The following is a 15766-nucleotide window of genomic DNA, read 5'->3' as shown; positions in this document are numbered from 1 at the left end:
GTGGCATTTTAAGTGTTGTCCCTACATATTTCAATGTTAATAACACTGATTTAAATATCTAGTAATACTAATTTAAACTTTAAAGTATAAGAATTCTCACAAAACAATGTAATTATTAATGTTCATGGAAATCTTTCATTTAAAGAAACAGTAAGAACAATATAACCTAGTTCAATTTGAAGACCTTTAATTTACCTATGAAATAATCAATAAATAAAAGTTGGTATGATTAAAACCAACAGTGGAAACAGTGTCAGATTTTATTTTGGGGGGCTCCAAAATCACTGCAGATGGTGACTGCAACTGTGAAATTAAAAGACGCTTATTCCTTGGAAGGAAAGTTATGACCAACCTAGAGAGCATATTCAAAAGCAGAGACATTACTTTGCCAACAAAGGTCCATCTAATCAAGGCTATGGTTTTTCTGGTGGTCACGTATGGATGTGAGAGTTGGACTGTGTAGAGAGCTGAGTGCCGAAGAACTGATGCTTTTGAACTGTGTTGCTGGAGAAGACTCTTGAGAGTCCCTTGGACTGCAAGGAGGTCCAACCAGTCCATCCTAAAGGAGATCAGCCCTGGGTGTTCTTTGGAAGGAATGATGCTAAAGCTGAAACTCCAATACTTTGGCCACCTCATGCGAAGAGTTGACTCACTGGAAAAGACCCTGATGCTGGGAGGGATTAGGGGCAGGAGGAAAAGGGGATGCCAAAGGATGAGATGGCTGGATGGCATCACCGACTCAATGGACATGAGTTTGAGTGAACTCCCGGAGTTGGTGATGGACAGGGAGGCCTGGTGTACTGCAATTCATGGGGTTGCAAAGAGTCGGATATGACTGAGCGACTGAACTGAACTGAACTGATGATTAAAACACTGCTTTTACATGGAGCCCAACATAATATGGATTAAATTATTTCTCATTGAACTGAACTGAAAGATGACTATGTTTTGAATGAAATCTTAAAATAGCACTAAGTTTGGCACAAACTTTAAGAAAAGGAATACAGTATTAATATTACTAGAAATTTCATATTATATTTAATAAGTGGAAGAAAATACTACCTCAACTAGGAAAGCAAATGTTTCAGAGTACATGAACCATCTTTCACAAAAAATGCTGTTTTGGTTACCTATGTTTTAAACTGCTAAGTTTTGTGGTTGCTTATTATGCAACAATAGATGACTGTGAATTTAAAGCCGTATTTCATAAGGTTTTCTTTAATTAATAGTATGTATGTACATGGACAAATAAATTATGTAGAAATTGTACACTAGAAATGGATAAAATGGACCAAATTACTAACATGCTAAGAAAGTATAATAGTCTAATATAAAATGCTTGAGAATATTAAGTCTCATTAGTCCTTACTCATCTAGATGTAATAACATCTATTTCATATGAATGAACAGACACTTCTAAAAAAAAAGCTTTATTTTCTGAGGATATTCTCATTAACCATTTTGTTTTTCTGATTTTATTAATCTTTTTGAAATCACATGCCATAAAAATCATCTAATCCAATCACCTTATTTTATTAAAAAGTTTGAAAAAGTGAGATCCAGAGAAGATAACTGAAGTGTCTTAAATCCACTGCTAGTCAGTATCAGAGGAAGACTAGACCTACATTCCCAGGTTCCCTTTTTTAGCATTCTTTGTACTATACAGTAGGAGAAAGCAATGGCAACCCACTCCAGTACTCCTGCTGGAAAATCCCATGGAAAGGGGAGACTGGTAGACTGCAGTCCATGGGGTCGCTAAGAGCCAGACAAGACTGAGCAACTTCACTTTCACTTTTCGCTTTCATGCATTGGAGAAGGAAATGGCAACCCACTCCAATGATCTTGCCTGGAGAATCCCAGGGGTGGCAGAGCCTGGTGGGCTGCCGTCTATGGGGTCGCACAGAGTCGGACACGACTGAAATGATTTAGCAGCGGCAGCAGCAGTGTTAATACTTTAATGCAGTTATGGCTCTAAAGGGATTTATTGCAACAATCTTGTAAGAAGTTTTTTCAAATACAAGAGCTAAGACATTATGCATACAAACAAGTCCTCCAATAAAAACTCTTCTATTAACTTTTAATTATTCAAATTGTTTCTAAAATTTTACAAATTACAAAACAGGGGAAAAATCTTCAGTAATTCTTACCTGATTGCTGTTATATTGTACATTATAACTTAATGATACTTAAATAAAAAATACTGGTATCACTATTCAGGGTTTAGTCAAGGGTCACAAAGACACTATTTACTTATTCATATTAGCACTGCTCTTGTAACTTCTAGTGAGCAAAAGCTGGAGTGAACTGAACAGTTCAATTACTTGCATAAAGTATGTAGGATGTAGTGGAGTCATAAGAATATGATCATATTTAAATTTAGGAGAGGATTTCTTAAGTTCTATTTATTGTTTAATTATCCTAACTCAAAACAATATATTTAATGTGAAAGTTCCACAAAAATCAGGTGATGGAAAAAAGATTTAAAAAAAGATATTTCATAGATATTGATGTTATATTTGACTATATAATCATAATTCAGAAGAAATTATATTATTGGCATACACATCTACATATAATTATCACAGCAGCCACAAATTTTAAGTAAGACAGAATTAATATTTCATATACTCTGAAGAGTATTCAAGGGACTACAGAGCAGAAATTAATGATCTAATTTAAACTGTTATGCAATGAGTTGTGATGATTATTTTTTCTAATACCTATAATCAAGAAATTGGTAAAATTTTAGCTTTTTCTAGTACATATTCAAATACAGGTAATGAACATTCTTATGAATGGAACTTAAGAGTAAAAAAAATTCAGAAGAAAGGCTGAGATTCTTTTCTGAAGTGGTTGTTCTTTTAAAAATAAAATGACAAATGCACAATACTCAAAACTGACAAATGCTGCAAAGTAATACCTCAAACCCATTTGACAGCTCTTTTTCAAATTTGCTTTTGGCTCAACTCTGAGGATATAATTCAGACTAAAGATGAACATGTGCAGGCTCTAATCAGCTATGACTGTCCTAGAAATCTGGGTCTCCTCTAGTGTGGAATTAAGGTGACTACTGGTTCCTATTTTTAAAACTTTCTCGATTCTCTAAACAAATTGTAAAGACTAGCTAGGAATTTACAAAGGTGCATAGTACTACAAATCTTGATGCTCTAATCAACTATTGAACCATCCCTCACACTGGCTCCAAAATGAGAAACTTCTAAGTAGTCCAATTTCATACCATTTTCCTGAATAGTGGGTCTTAGACTTTCTGGCTTTCAAATACCGGTATCCTTTTTTACCAAGTGGGTGATAGAAATATGGTCGTTCAGTTTTCCATTTTGTCATTTTTAGAGAATAAAACACAACTCCCATCCATTAACAAAAGTATATTTAAACAGAAAGGATAACTTCGTAACAGAAAAATAAGAGGAACAAATGTTCTAAATGAATTAATTTAATTTTATGAAAAATTCATTACCTATATTATCTGTTTGTATATAATCTTCTGTTTACCACAGACTAGCATGGCTCTATAGATTGAGACTATTTAAAATCTGTTGGATTGCAAAAGATAAATTAATCTAACCAATTTTTTATTTTTCCTACTTATTCTTCAATTCCTGTTTTCTGCATCACTTTGGAAAAGAAGAGGCAGAAAGAATTGTTTACACTGACAGAAATTTCTAGCTCTGGCTACTTGATTCATAGGACTTGCAAGATTACTTATGTCTTGCACAAAAGGGTAGCACCAAACTGCCTTACCTGTCTACAGCACCACTTGCAGGGGAGGGGGAGGAGGCAGTTCTTTAGGTAGGGCAGTGCAATGCTTCCTCCTCTTCTGCAAGCAGTGCTGGAGATGCTGTAGAAGGAAGGGCATCAATGAGAGGTATGGAAGAAATGGTGGAGGGCGGGAGGAAAGTTTGTTCAAAGCCCACCTATGTTAAATACAGTGCCCAAGGTATGAATGTCTGTATCCGTAAAGGTATCTATTATAGTATCTAACACTAAATGTGATCAACTTAAAATGTATGTCACTGGTGGGTTTTATTTTTAGGAGGTGACTAGCATGTAAAATTTAGCATGTGGATAAAAAATACACTTCAAAAACATGTGTCAAAATAAATCTTAGTTTCAGCCTTCATTCTGAATTTTTTAGTTGTCTAGGTTCCAATAAAATATACTTAGGGAAGCATACTTTAGTAAACAATATTTCAATTCTAAAAACAGAAACATTTTCTTAAAATTCACAAAAAGACTTTTAGCTGCAGTAGGTACATTTTTTTTTCCTTAACTGGATTACATAGCCTTTAATGTCCTTTAAATTCTATGATTATGTGATTAAAATAAATTAATATGTTGAACTACTAAAATTCTGAAAATACTCTACATTAAGAATGCTTAAATAACACACCCTATAATTATTTAGAATACTACTTAGAATATTTCTCTATTGGCAACAAATGCTTTAGTGTATATTTTTATCAAATTATTTAAATGATAAGCTCTGCTCAAGACACTTGTGCTATGTGCATTATCAACCAAATAATAGTATTCATAACAAATTCATCTTATAGTTCATTTAACCTGTCTAAGTGAAAATAAGATGCATTCTATTTGCACTATGTGGTCTCTGGGGCCATATTTCAATTATTCTTCTGACACAGCATAATGACATATAATTAGTTTATAATCCTGCCAAGAAATTTTACACATTTTCTATAAGAAGCGTCAAGCTAATTCAGTAGCAGTTAAGTAAGTTATTGTGCTTTTAAGACACTCATCTGTCTACAATAACCTACTGAAATATATTTAATGTTGAGATTACCCTATCATTTCAACAATTCATATAGATAAAGCTATATAATAACAATGACAGAAGCTAGTTCAAGCCTCAAATTAAGACAAATCATAAAGGTAAATTATTGGAAGGGGCAATGCTAGCAACTTTCTAAAGACGGCATTTCATGCATATGATTATATCATACATTTGTCAACAAAGGTATAGCTTAAAAATTTTTAGATGCCATTATTTATAATGCTAACATCTGTTTGAATAAATGAACAAAAAGCTTCCCAATCTTTTCTCAGGCACTTTCACTACCATGCAAGTATGGATTCAAACTGATAAGCCATTATATTTAATATCATCAATCTGAATATAACAAAAAATGCTGACCATTTAGAATTATTCAGAATGAAGAAGATATTTAAAAATTTTCATTTAAAATCATACACATCCAGAGTCTTTGTATGAGGAAAGTATGTGATAGTATAACTGTATAAACAATTTATAGCTAACGATAGGACTTTTTTCAGGCTGGCTACTATACTGATTTCTAAGAACTTGTCAGCTTTTACTTTTAGAATATTTATATAAAACCTCACCAATTATACCAGTTAGTTGATTTAAAAAGTGCAATCAATATTGTTCTAGTGCATATTTTTGCTTTACTACTAAATATAAACAAACACTGAGTTCCTTGAATAAAAAAATGTACCCACCTCACAAAATAATGTAAGCTTGTCATCTGGTAAAAGACCATTAGCTTCATCAAGCAAAAAATCTCTTCGAATGAATTTTTTAAAACCCCAGTCCTTCCCTTGTACAAATCGATATGCTCTTTGGCTTTCTGGTGGAAAACACAATATAAGTTTAAATAAAACAAGTATTCAAGAAACATTTTGCTAATAATAACAATTAAATGAATGTGCAAAAATAGGACTTGACAAATACATCTATCATAAAAATTACAGATATGTGTTTTCATAAGTAAAATGGTAAGAGTTACGCTACCTAGAACCAGATCATCTCACAGTACTACCACAAATTCTGGTTAACTATCAATGAGCTCACTTCCAGATTCCTAGATATCTAAGTAGAAGAAAAGCCAGATCAAATCTCAAGAAGTAAGAGATCTTTCAAACAATCTAAGCCCTTTAGTAATAAAGTATATCAAAACACATTGGCAAAGGCATAGTATTCACTATCTAATATCAGAACCAGACTAGAAATATTAATTTCTTGCTTCTTCCTTTAAAAAAAGGATGCTCTAAATCACCAGGGCATTCTATGAGCTTTCCTGGGATAACCATCCCACTGATATAAGTTTTATGGAACTAGAGAAAAATCCATTAACTGGAGAAAAAAGCTAAAAAAAAGTCCCTCATCATTTCTTAGGTCTTTAAACATAATCCCATTACCTCTAAAAACAATTTTCATCAAGGTCCACAAGATGGTTTTAGTGTGGTTGGTAAAATATTTAATAAATGTCTAAAGTAAATGTTTCTTATGCCTTATATATACTGGTTAATAACTATATATTATGAAATAAACAAGGTCCTTTATAGAAAGTATTCACTATTACTATACAAATTGAAGGTAGAAAACCAATAGTATATTCAATTGAGATACTCCATTTTATGGACTAAATGTATACCATTAAAAGTTTTATGTTGAAACCCTACCCACAGTGTGATGGTATTACGAGGCCAATGACTAGGATTAGATGAGATTGTGAGGGTAGAGATCCTCATGAATGGGACTTGTGAATTGAGACCCCACAAGCTCCTTTCCACCATGTGAAGACACAATGCAAGGTTGGCAGGTCTGTAAGTAGAGTCTTCACTAGAATCTTGACCATACTAGAACTCTGACCTTAGATTCTTGGCCTCTAGATTTGTAAGAAATAAATGTCTGTTGCTTACAGGCCATCCAGTCTTATGCTTCTTTCTTACAACAGCCCAAACTAAGACATTATTTTATCTTACATGTCAGAATTATAAAAATACATGTGAAACCATGTATTACTTCAGCAAGGAGATATATTATTTAAAATGTGTTTTGGAGAGTTTTTTTGTAATGATGTTACTTGATTTTGTTAATCCCTTCTAGAAATCACTTAAAATTTAATGCACAATGTATTTTCCTACTATATACACTGTACATTTTCTACAATGATCTTTTACTATGAAGTGCCAGGCTACATTTTCAGCTGGCTATAATTCAGAGGCTTGAACTGAATTTAACAGGTTCTAAAACTAACAAAAACCATTTCCTTTCAGTCACTGTTTAGCCCACTGCTCAAAAAAATTACAGTGACAAAATATCAGGGCATTGAAATATTATTATCTGGCAAAAATGGCAAGGAAGAAAAAGAAATGCTTTCTGAACACCTATTATATATGCCAGGCACTGAACCAGGTACCTTGTCCTAATAGCAGCTATTTTTACAAGTGAAAAATGAATGTCATTTTAGGACATGAAAAATTTAAATTTTAATATGATTGAAAACTAATTTTACATGTCTTATGAAGACTTAGTAAAACAACTGTAACTTTACCCTGGCATTTAAGATTACCAGCCAAAATGAAACGTTTTTGATTAAGCAGATTTTAGGGAAAAAAAATCCTAAATTTTTCTAGGTAAAAGTGCAAAAGTCACAGTACATCTACACAGTTACATAAAGATGCCTTTCAGTCAGTTTGGAAATCACTTACCCATTGCTTTTGTTTCTTCCCTTTTAGCATTCAGAAGGGAAAATTTGAATTTTGCTCGAACTTCACTTTTTGGACAGCTGACTAAAAGCAAATATAAGGACAAGTAGTCTTTACTTTCATCATCTAATCCCTTTGGATTTACTCTCAGGCACCTAAAATAAAACAACAGGCTCACATGGAGGAAGATAATAGTTTAAACATTCAAGAGAGACGCAATACTGAAATCATCTGTTAAATAATCTAAATAATACAACAGATCTCCTGTCAATATTCTCACAGTTCTTTATAATTCTCTATACTACTAGGAACTTATTATAAATCAAATGCAAAATCTGACAAATATCCATTTAGAAACTGTAACGATGAAACTATAAAGTGCTAATGATTACATCAAAAACAAATATCCGAAAAAACCAAAAATCTTACCATTTCATTTTGTCACTGGGGCTAGATGAGAATGTTGAACTTTTTAACACTTCACCCATTTCTTCTCGACAAAAACTGAAGTTATTAATGGTCCACATATAGGAAAATTTTACTACTTTAACCTGGAACATTCAGAAAAGGACTTTTATGATGATGACCTTTACATTCTTGACTTGTCACATGTTGAACATCCTGTGACTCATCTCCTAACACTTCTAATAACAATGCTAAAGTGCTTCATAATATTCTCAAAATAGTATACAGTATCTAGCATAAAGTAAGGCATTTTTTAATAACATGTACCTGTGTATAACACCAGCTTTCTGCTATAGGACCGATAGACATATCTCCAGAGAGAGGTGGGGTGGGTTCCCGAGACATTGCCACTTTATTGCAGTCTTCTAAGATGTATGCAATATCCCACACAGGTGAGTACTTTACTACAAAGAAAAGAAGTTTCATTTAATAATCACTAAGTTTAACTGAATCAAGAGGGAAGAAGTATTTAAACAGTCATAAAACAATTACTTTTTCAAATTACATGATGAGGAAATGTGATTTCATTTAAATTAATGAAAAATAATTTTTAAGAAATAAATCATAAGCCTTTATGCCATGTAATATTTGAATCTAAATGAAATTAATACTTACAGAAGCTATTTTACAAAGGCATACTTAAATTATCACAAATCAAAAATAAAATACTGTAACAGCAAGATCATAAACATAAAAATCACATGGAAACTTACTGACAGCATTGAATATTTGATTCACTTTCCTTCACTTTGCTATTGACATATATGTGAAAATCAAAAGGGTTAGAAAGTTAGAACAGCCCTGGAAACTACAAATATCACTTACTGATCTGTCAGAGCCCAAAGCTTTGATCAACTATAAACAAAGAATGTGACCTAACAGGCAATGCTGAAGAACTGTATTTCACAGAACTCTACCTCTATCTCAGACACACAGGTTCTCTGATAAGACTCTGTCCACATCAGTGTTTCCTACCAGATAACATCTACTGTATCATAAAATTTCTTCCCAATTAGCTCTTCTTGAACTATATCCGTTTGGACACACAATTAATCACCATAACCTGGCCAGAACATTAGTAACTAGATGATGCTTTCCAATTTGGAAAAGTCTATAAAAGAAAGAAGCAAAATCCAAAAGATATACATAATTATTGTACTTTCAGGGGTATGGATGGTTTCAAGATTACGCTCTAGTACAAAGATTCAAGTCTGGAGAACTCTTTTTCATTTAAGAATAATTTATAAGCGAAGAAAATCGTATGAGTCCTATAAGAAGAAACTACTAAAGGGAAAAAGGGAAGGATTTCATTTAAAATGCAGAATATTTGCTCTGAGTATCATGTTCCATTAAAGGAACAAGAATCAAGATGCCCCCATTCTTCTTCTCATTGTTAAAATACATATAGAAAAGAGGATTAATTATTACAGAGTTCTAAGGAGAAAGGGGCTATAGCAAAAAGATTCTACACTATGTCAGGTTTTTATTCCTTTATGATTAAATTATTTCCCCTTTCAATAATGGCATCTATACTAAATACTGACCCAAATGTTATTTATATAGGTTCCTCACATACGGAAGAGTTCCTATCGTTCACATACTTGCAGCACAATGCAATAAACTAGGGAACCAGCAAAGTAGCCAGACAAGAAAGTCAGGATGATAACACTGGGAATGTTCTATGAGGAGCACTTGTAAGTCACAACGACCATTAAAGGAGAGGTGAAGAGTGAAGGTGAAGATGCTCCTTAATGAAGCAAGAAGAGAGGAGGTAAATGGTTGGAGGTAGTCAGAGTGCCTCAGTGAAAAGTGAACACATAATTTAAGAGTATTGTATACTGTCACTTTAACAATTATTCACTTCTACATAAAAATTAGGTACTTCTATTAATGAAGTACCTCCAGTTGTTGTCTTCAATTACTTTTATAAACTACAATTGGTTATTTACGTTTGAAAACAGAACAGCAGACTGACAGTCACAACAGGGAGCTGAGATCACTAATAAGAGTAGTTGTTTTAAAGATGTTGATTCCCCTTCCACATTTAAACAGTTTTATTGTGGTATAATTTACATATCACAAAATTCACTTATTTTAAATGTACAGATCAATGATTTTTAGTGAGTTTAGCTATATAGCTGTGCATTCATATAGTTTTTTTTAGAGTACTTCCAGTATCCCCAAAAGTCCTTCCCACCCCCCAATTTAGGGAGCCACTAATGTGTTCCCCATAGTTATATGTTATCTAGAAATTCCATGTAAATAGAATTGTACAACATGTAGCTTTATGTCTGGCTTCTGCTTTTTTCCCTGAATATGTACCATGGTTTCCAGTTTCTTTGCACATCTCATAATACTTGGCTGAAAGCTGGACTGCAGCAACTCTGCATTATGATTTATTTTTCTATGCCTGGCTGTTTTCTTCTTAGTAACTTGCTAGGACTTCACTGCAGTATCTATCTCTATCATAGAGTGTAGTTGTTGCTGATACCTGTTTGGCTTTTCATTCTTTTTTTTTTTTGGCCTGGTTTGCAAAGCTGCAGGCTGTCCCCTTTCTTTCAAACCAAGTTTGCTACTTTTAGTTGACAAAGGCATGGTCTTCCCACCCTCTCCTGGCCCCAGATCAAGTCCACCTCATCCGGCAGCAAAGCTCTGACTTTCCTGGCTAGCCCCATTCTAGTAAAACTACCACTGTCGTCTACTAGGCTAAAGGTAGAAACAGGAGCAGAAATATGAGTTGGATATTTCTAAGAAAATTCACAGTTAATAAATGTACCAAAAGGGCAATGATTATTGACTTACCCATGTGAAAAGAGCCCGATCCTAGTCAATACTTTTGCCAGTGATTCTGAAGCAAGCTAATAAGCCACCATGACCAATCTTGAAATCAACAAACCAACAAAAGTATTTGCAATGCATAGAGCACAAAAAGGGGATAATTTCCCTAATATTTAATGATTTCCTAAAAATTAGAAAGAAAAAAGTAAAGAATATAAATTAATTCACAGAAAAAGAACTTCACTCATAATTATAGTAGTATAAATTAAAACTAAATTAAGAAGCCACGTTTTAACCTAGCATTATCGTAATAATCCAAAAAAAAAAAAAAAGGTGAGAGTTTAAAGATAGGCACTCTCATACATTTCTTGTGGGAATATATGTAACATTTTAATAACTTCCCTTCTCATTTTTTTATGGTAAAATTTCTGGCAAAAAGGAAAGGAAATGATGCTAATAATAAGCTACTAATTTTAAAAGTATAAAAATGCCTATGTGTTATTTGATGTCCATGATAACCAATTAGATGGTTGTCAACTAAGATTTCAAAAAAATTCAGGAAAAGATGAAGAAGCAACTTGCAGGAGAAAAGCTAAAAGCGGAGTGTGGGGGGAGGGAGAGTTGAATTTATAATTTGTAATTCATTTGTAATCAGTAGAGTATAAAAAAAAAACTCCATACCATTTTTCACTACAGAACAGTCCAAGATTCTTTTAAACTATCAATTCGGACAGCCAGGAAAACTACAGGGAAGCATATAAACATTACTGGCAAGTCTTTTCTAGGACAATTTTATAGCTAGTATCAAGGGGAAATTTTTTTTGGTCAGATTCATCCTAGAAATTTATCTTGGGACAAGTATTAACAACTATGGGAAAAGATAAGAATATGCCTTAAAGGACCTCACTTTAACTAGCATACATAGGCATACCTCAAGATATTACAGATTCAGTTCCACACCACCACAATAAAGCACTTATCACAAAGCAAGTCTCATAAAATTAGTCTCTTCTATAACTATGGAGACTAAATTAGCCACTATTAGAGAATAAAGTACTTTAGTTTATTTAGATTATTTTTAAAAACTCTCAAGAGAGTCATTTTCAACAACAGTGTAGTATTCCTAAGTGTGTTAGCTATCAAGCTTCCAGACTAATGGAATTAGTTGTTGAACTTGGAAGTACTACAAAGATGAATAACATGTAGTCCTTGTTTTGGAGAAGACTATAATACAGTAGGAAAGACAGGTACATGTGTGATTACTTTCAATATGGTAATATGATAGAGGAAGGTACAGAGTTAATAATGGAGCACTTCAGGACAGGAGGATGTGGTCCCTGAGCTGGGTTCTAAAGGAAGCAAACAAATTATAGAAGACCACAACTATAGCAGAGATTTTAATAGCAACAGTTCTATACTAAGACCGATGTGAATCATTGCTTTGTCATGAATTCTGTAATCTTACAGATACTGGTTCTTCCTTTTACCTATTAAAAGATTATAGTACCTCATTTCCCAATGGTTGGTGAGTGGATAACATGAAAGTTTATATATACATATATAAATATATAAAGTACTTACACTTAGCATAACGTGATTACTAGAACAGACACATAGCAAGGAAAACTTCACAGGTGACAGGTGAAGATAATTTAGGCAGTGGTGGTTAAGACTGGTAATAACCAAGATAATCCATGTATACAAAAAGTACTTAGAGGCTATCATGGGGTCTTCTACCTCTGGGTATAACGAAATAGCTGGCAAGAGAACTAAGTTATGCTATGTAGCAGAAAAACCTGGATAAAAATAAAGTAACTACCTATTCAGAGGCATTTAAGAGCTACTCAAGCAATCAGTACAGAGGGTCCAAGATTCCAGAGAAGAGGGAATAATCTGAAGCCAAGCTGACCAGTCTACAGATACTTTTTCCTCAAGAATATTTGCTGAGTCTAGCCACAATGTATAGTAAGAATCCAAGCTTTGCCTCAGATTCAGAACCAAATATGGAGGGCTGAATATAAAGTTACATGAGAATTTTCAATTGCTTAGGAGGTTGGTGTCCCTAATCTCCATTTTGTTCAGGAGTCAACTGTATTTGCTGTTTGGAGAAGACTTCAATATAGGCATCCCTCATAGATATTGAGGGTTCTAGACCACTGCAATAAAGTGAATAACACAAGTGAGTGACAGCAACTTTTTTCTTTCCCAGTGCATCTAAGTTATGTTTATACTATATTGTAGCTTATTAAGTGTGCAGTAGTATTCTGTTAAAAAAAAGTCCATACGTTAATTAAAAATATTTTCTTGCTAGAAATGCTGTCGTCTGTCAAAACAAGGTTGCCATGAACCTTCAATTTGTAAAAACAACAAAAACAAAAAACGCCACATTATCTGTGAAACACAATAAAGCAAAATGCAATAAAAGTTGTGCATGTATAAGTGTATAAAAAGATCTAGGTTAAAAAGAAAGAGAAAATATATAACTTACATCAGGTACAGCTATATTAGGATCAGATAAAAGAGATTTTAAAGCAAGAAGCATTAGGAGACATAAAGAGGAAAATAAAATGTGAAAAAAGGTCAATCATAAAAACTGTATGCAGTATGATTGATTAAAAAAAAATCACAGTGGGAGACTTTAATTCACTTCTGAAAGAACAATCTTAATGACATATATACATATGCAAACATACATATATGTATTCAAGTACTTAGGGGCTACTTTGGAAAACTGCAATATCTATTAAAGCTAAATAACTAAATACTTGAAACCCATCAATTCCAATCCTAGGTACACCGCCAAAAGCATACACTCACATGTTCTTCAAAATATGTGTACAAGACAGTTTATGGATTGGCCCTAGATATAAATACAGACAAAGCAATAATGCACATGTGACTGCCAAAAGCCGAAAACTACCCAAATGTTCATAAGTAATAGAATGGATAAACTGTGGTACATTCATATAGTGAAATATACAGCAATGAGAATGATCTATTACAACATGCAGCCTGAATGAATCTCATGAATCTCCTAAAGTTAAGCTAAAAAAGTCAAACATGCTGTATAAATCCATTCTAAGCTTTAAACGGGCAAAACTAACTTTAAGATTTAAGAAGTCAGAAGAGCAGAGGTATAAATGATAAGGAGTTGAGGAATTATGGATGATATCAAGTTTTGTAGTTTAGAAAACAGGTAAGTCAATGATAAAGGGGATCATTTAAGTCACAATAGAAAGCTGGGTTTTGGGACAAAAGAGTTTGGGAGTGAGGAAGGAAGTGGAATTATGAACACAGTCAAGAAGACCAGAAGAATATACATTTTTATACCTTTACAGAAGTAAACACAAAGAAAAATGATACAATTAGTCGAGTGTTTAATTATTAGCTCCCAGAAAGTGAAGAGGAACTAAAAAGCCTCTTGATGAAAGTGAATGAGGAGAGTGAAAAAGTTGGCTTAAAACTCAACATTGAGAAAACGAAGATCATGGCATCTGATCCCATCACTTCATGGGAAATAGATGGGGAAACAGTGTCAGACTTTATTTTTCTGGGCTCCAAAATCACTGCAGATGGTGATTGCAGCCATGAAATTAAAAGACGCTTATTCCTTGGAAGAAAAGTTATGACCAACCTAGATAACATATTCAAAAGCAGAGACATTACTTTGCCAACTAAGGTCTGTCTAGTCAAGGCTATGGCTTTTCCTGTGGTCATGTATGGATGTGAGAGTTGGACTGTGAAGAAGGCTGAGCGCCGAAGAATTGATGCTTTTGAACTGTGGTGTTGGAGAAGACTCTTGAGAGTCCCTTGGACTGCAAGGAGATCCAACCAGTCCATTCTGAAGGAGATCAGCCCTGGGATTTCTTTGGAAGGAATGATGCTAAAGCTGAAACTCCAGTACTTTGGCCACCTCATGCGAAGAGTTCACTCATTGGAAAAGAGTCGGATGCTGGGAGGGACTGGGGGCAGGAGGAGAAGGGGACGACAGAGGATGAGATGGCTGGATGGCATCACTGACTCAATGGACGTGAATCTGAGTGAACTCCGGGAGTTGGTGATGGACAGGGAGGCCTGGCGTGCTGCGATTCATGGGGTTGCCAAGAGTCGGACACGACTGAGAGACTGAACTGAACTGAACTGATGAGCCTAATCATGTAAAGATCCTACTATTATTCCAGTAGGTGCTTACTAAGAGGGAATAGCTCATGGATCAGAGGAAGTTTTCTCTGCAAATCCATTTTCAGTATTATACAGAGAAATCATTGTGAAAATTTATTTCATAATAATCCACTTCATAGCCAACTTTGTAGAAAGGGCTATCTAAAATGTGTAACTTTTTTCTGAATAGAAGGAATCTAATAATATCAAGAATAAACATTTTGTAAAGGCTTTCTCTTGATATATGCCAGGCTTAAGTATCTGTCTAATTTGACTCCCAAAATAACTCTAGGAAGAGGGTAATCACTGCTTCTGCCAATGTTACGGGTGAGTAAAATAGAGTACAAAAAGTTTTACGTAATTTGCCCAGGAGTATAATGCTAAAATTTGGCAATGCCTGCCTGGCTGCCTGGATTCAGGCCTAAGCTTATATTAAATTCTTAAAGACAATCTTTTCAGCATGTTACAAACAGAAAACACACACACATATACACACACATAAAACCAAAGAAATGAAAAGACAAAGCAAAGGTGAGTCATACTTTCTGCCAAACTCATATGATAGATAAATGGCTTTCTTATCAACTTTCTAATTTCTAGACATCTGGATCACATACTATAGCCAAAATGGAACCCTGAAAACAGTTCAAGGCAGTGAAGTGAGCACACTTACCCGTCTCTTTTATTTTCCAACATTCCAATGAGATGAAAACACATTTTTACAAAACAATGAAGTCATGACAGGACTGGAAAATAAGGATGATATTGGTATATCAGAAATTTTGAGAAGTTCAAGGTAGATAAACCGGGATAAATTAGCAGAAAAATCGATTAGATAGGAAAAGATTAGCAGGGAAACTAAAGGAGA

At 33.9% G+C, this 15766-nt stretch overlaps 1 protein-coding gene across 6 annotated transcripts in view; it reads right to left on the bottom strand.

Moving 5' to 3' along the window:
- Positions 1-15766, bottom strand: part of SPOPL (speckle type BTB/POZ protein like) — a 51824-nt gene that overhangs the window by 12849 nt on the left and 23209 nt on the right. For 2 of the 6 annotated variants that reach the window (XM_040228525.1, XM_040228527.1), the window contains exons 2-6: positions 10762-10921; positions 8227-8363; positions 7924-8045; positions 7498-7649; positions 5503-5630 (exon numbers count right to left, since the gene is read on the bottom strand). In XM_040228525.1, coding sequence (XP_040084459.1) covers positions 5503-5630; positions 7498-7649; positions 7924-8045; positions 8227-8363; positions 10762-10765 — 543 coding nt within the window. In that variant the 5' untranslated portion in view covers positions 10766-10921. Of the gene's footprint in view, positions 1-3762; positions 3860-5502; positions 5631-7497; positions 7650-7923; positions 8046-8226; positions 8364-10761; positions 13010-15766 lie in introns of those variants that run through there. The other 4 variants (XM_040228529.1, XM_040228526.1, XM_040228530.1 and 1 more) reach the window with 4 other exon arrangements.

This window comes from Oryx dammah, unplaced genomic scaffold (assembly GCF_014754425.2).
Source record: "Oryx dammah isolate SB20612 unplaced genomic scaffold, SCBI_Odam_1.1 HiC_scaffold_27, whole genome shotgun sequence".
NCBI lineage: Eukaryota > Metazoa > Chordata > Mammalia > Artiodactyla > Bovidae > Oryx > Oryx dammah.
The sequence above is the reverse complement of the archived record's forward strand: the minus strand, read 5'-3'. Positions and strand labels throughout refer to the sequence as shown.